The sequence below is a fragment of the Macrobrachium nipponense genome, chromosome 18 (genome assembly GCF_015104395.2).
Source record: "Macrobrachium nipponense isolate FS-2020 chromosome 18, ASM1510439v2, whole genome shotgun sequence".
NCBI classification, from domain to species: domain Eukaryota; kingdom Metazoa; phylum Arthropoda; class Malacostraca; order Decapoda; family Palaemonidae; genus Macrobrachium; species Macrobrachium nipponense.
The window spans coordinates 62,184,537-62,187,396 of record NC_087211.1 but is presented as its reverse complement, the minus strand read 5'-3'; the positions used below and the strand labels follow the sequence as shown (position 1 = coordinate 62,187,396).

General features: G+C 39.8%; 1 protein-coding gene across 1 annotated transcript; it reads left to right on the top strand.

The window, feature by feature from the left end:
* Positions 1-545: 545 nt before the first annotated feature.
* On the top strand, positions 546-899 carry LOC135196611 (uncharacterized). Its single transcript, XM_064223451.1, has one exon. The coding sequence runs from the start codon at positions 546-548 to the stop codon at positions 897-899; it is 354 nt and encodes a 117-aa protein (XP_064079521.1).
* The last annotated feature ends 1,961 nt before the right edge of the window (positions 900-2,860 follow it).

Here is a 2,860-nt window from a genome sequence, read left to right as displayed (position 1 = left end):
GTGGGACAACAAGAAGCTGCCAGAAAATTGACACGGTGTGAGAAAAAATGACCGTTATTGGGTGGCGTGATCCTTCATTCCACACCCAGCCAGCATGCATTGTGGACCTCCACAGCCTCTCACCCCAGGAGACCCAGAGATTTTTGGTAGCTGTCCTGTGTCTCTGTGCAGTCCAGGTCATTGGCCGTCTGAGAAGACGTACTTCTACAGTGCCACACCCACCTGCACAAATACACAGAAAGGAAGGCAGGGCAGGGCGGATTTGGGCTCGGGAGTGGCTGACACGGCAACAACTACATGGAGACTACGACCAGCTGCTACAAGAACTGAACAAGGAGGACCGAAAAGGACACAAGAACTTTCTACGCATCACCGCTGAATTGTTCTAGGAGATGGTTGAAAGGCTGACGCCCATTTTGAAGAAGGACACAAAAATGCGGCTTGCACAGGAGGTGGGACTGAAGTTGGTGGTCACTCTCCGCCACCTGGCAAGTGGAAACGACTATACAAGTCTCTAATACAGCTTCAGAGTCTCCAAGAGCTCCATGTGCCAGTTTATCCCATTAGTCTGCCAAGCCATTATCGACACATACGGACCAGAAGTGATGAAGTGCCCCAAGACAGCAGAAGAATTGAACGATGTAGCAAAACGATTTGCCTCAAAGTGGAACTACTTCAATTGTGTGAGAACCCCGGATGGGAAGCACGTCGCAATCAAGAAACCCAAAGGTGGAGGATCACTGTACTTCAATTACAAGAAGTTCCACAGCATCGTCCTCATGGCCCTCTCTGATGCAAAATACATGTTCCTGTTCGTCGACGTCGGTGCAGAAGGAGATGCTGGGGATGGAGGAACCTTGCAGAAGTGCAACATGGCCAGGGCCATCACATACAACTGAGCAGGACTCCCACAAGACAGAAATCTGCCCAACAACGATGAACCCATCCCCTTCCACATAGTCGCCGATGATGCCTTCACTCTCAAGTCGTGGATGATGAAACCCTACTCCTACCAATCACAAGATCCCACCGAATGACTATACAGCTATGGATTATCTCGCACTTGTTGTGTGGTGGAAAATGCATTCGGCCTGCTGCAGATGAGATGGCAAGTCTTCAGGACAACGATGCAACAGGATGTACAGGTGTGCAAGAAGATAACTTTGTGCGCAAGTGTCATGAACAACCTGGCACTGCAACGCTACCCATGTGCTGGCACCGACGTCGACCATGAGGACCAACACATTAACGTCGTACCAAGTACTTGGAGGCAGGGGTCTCTGAACCTCATGGAACGACTGATGGCAAGAAGAGGACCGAACTACACATGTCAAGCAAAGGCCGTCAAAGATTACCTGGCCCAGTACTACTCATCGGATGCAGGCGCAGTGGAATGGCAAGAGCAAATGGTGTTTTCTTGAGGACGACCAGCTACTGACGACTAGAAGACCCAAAGAACTATGTAATAAAACCTAACCTAACTAATGTACATAATTGTAAATAAAGATCATGATGTATTTTTCATTGTTTTATACTCCCATACTTTTGTATTGTCCTAAGAAGTAATAACAATATTAATACAATAAAGAATATTGGAGTGATGATGGGTACATATAAAAAATGATGTTGGAAAATAATGAACTGAAAGTAATAATAACATAATTCATAATAATGAGACAAATGAGAGGCAAATGATGGACATAACAAAAATATGTACTAAAAAACATGAAAAACATAGAAAGTAAGAAAATGAACATGAAAAGCATAGAATATAAGAAAATGAACATGAAATGCATAGAAAGTAAGAAAATTATCATGAAAAGCATAGAATGTAAGAAAATGAACATGAAACGCATAGAATGCAAGAAAACAAACATGAAATGCATAAAATGTAAGAAAATGAACATGAAAAGCATAGAATGTAAGAAAATGGACATGAAAAGCATAGAATGTAATAAAATGAAATTGTGACTTGTTCTATATCATAACATTTTCAACTGCAAATATCATATATTATCAACTGAGGTCAATATGTCTTTATTCTGTTACTGATTTTTCATTGTTGCCCTAATAATAACCATGTCTAGTCAATGTTAATTATTGTTTCATTATCTTTTGTATGTGTTCATGTTCATTTGATCATGTTGTCAATATTATGTTATTGTTCTTTATCTTGTATATTATTATATCATTTGATGGCCATATTTATTTCATGTTACATTTCATTTTATAATTCAAGTTATTTTCTGAGTTCTATTTATTTTATATTTCATATATCATATTTCATGTTAGATTTCCTGTTATATTTCTTCATGTTATTATTCTTTATGGCCATGCTCTTTCATTATTCAATTGCATTTTATAGTTCAAGTTATTTTCCGAGTTCTATTTATTTCATATTTCATATTTCACATATATTTCATTTGATATTTCCTGTTATATTTCTTCATGTTATTCTTTCTGGCCATGCTTTTTCATTATTCAATTTCATTTCACCCAGTCATATCATCATGTATATTGTCATGACATAAATCAAGTATCAGTAAGGAAAATGTAAATGCAAGTCAGTATTTCAACATATTATAAAAAGAAGCATTATGAATGATATAGAATGTACAAAATCATTAATTATTAAGAAAATAAAAGTTTATTTGTTTATACATTGTTGACTCTATCACTCCATTGTGTCGGGGTCAACGTCCTCCTTTTCACCTGGGGAGATGGTCAAGTCGTAGGTGGGGGGGGGGTTCCTCTGCGGCAGTAGGTTTGGGGGTCGCAAGACTGGCACCAGGGGTAGGGGGCCACAAGTCTGCCAAGAGACTGTTGACTAGCGGTGACAGCGAAGAAGTTGAAGGTCTTA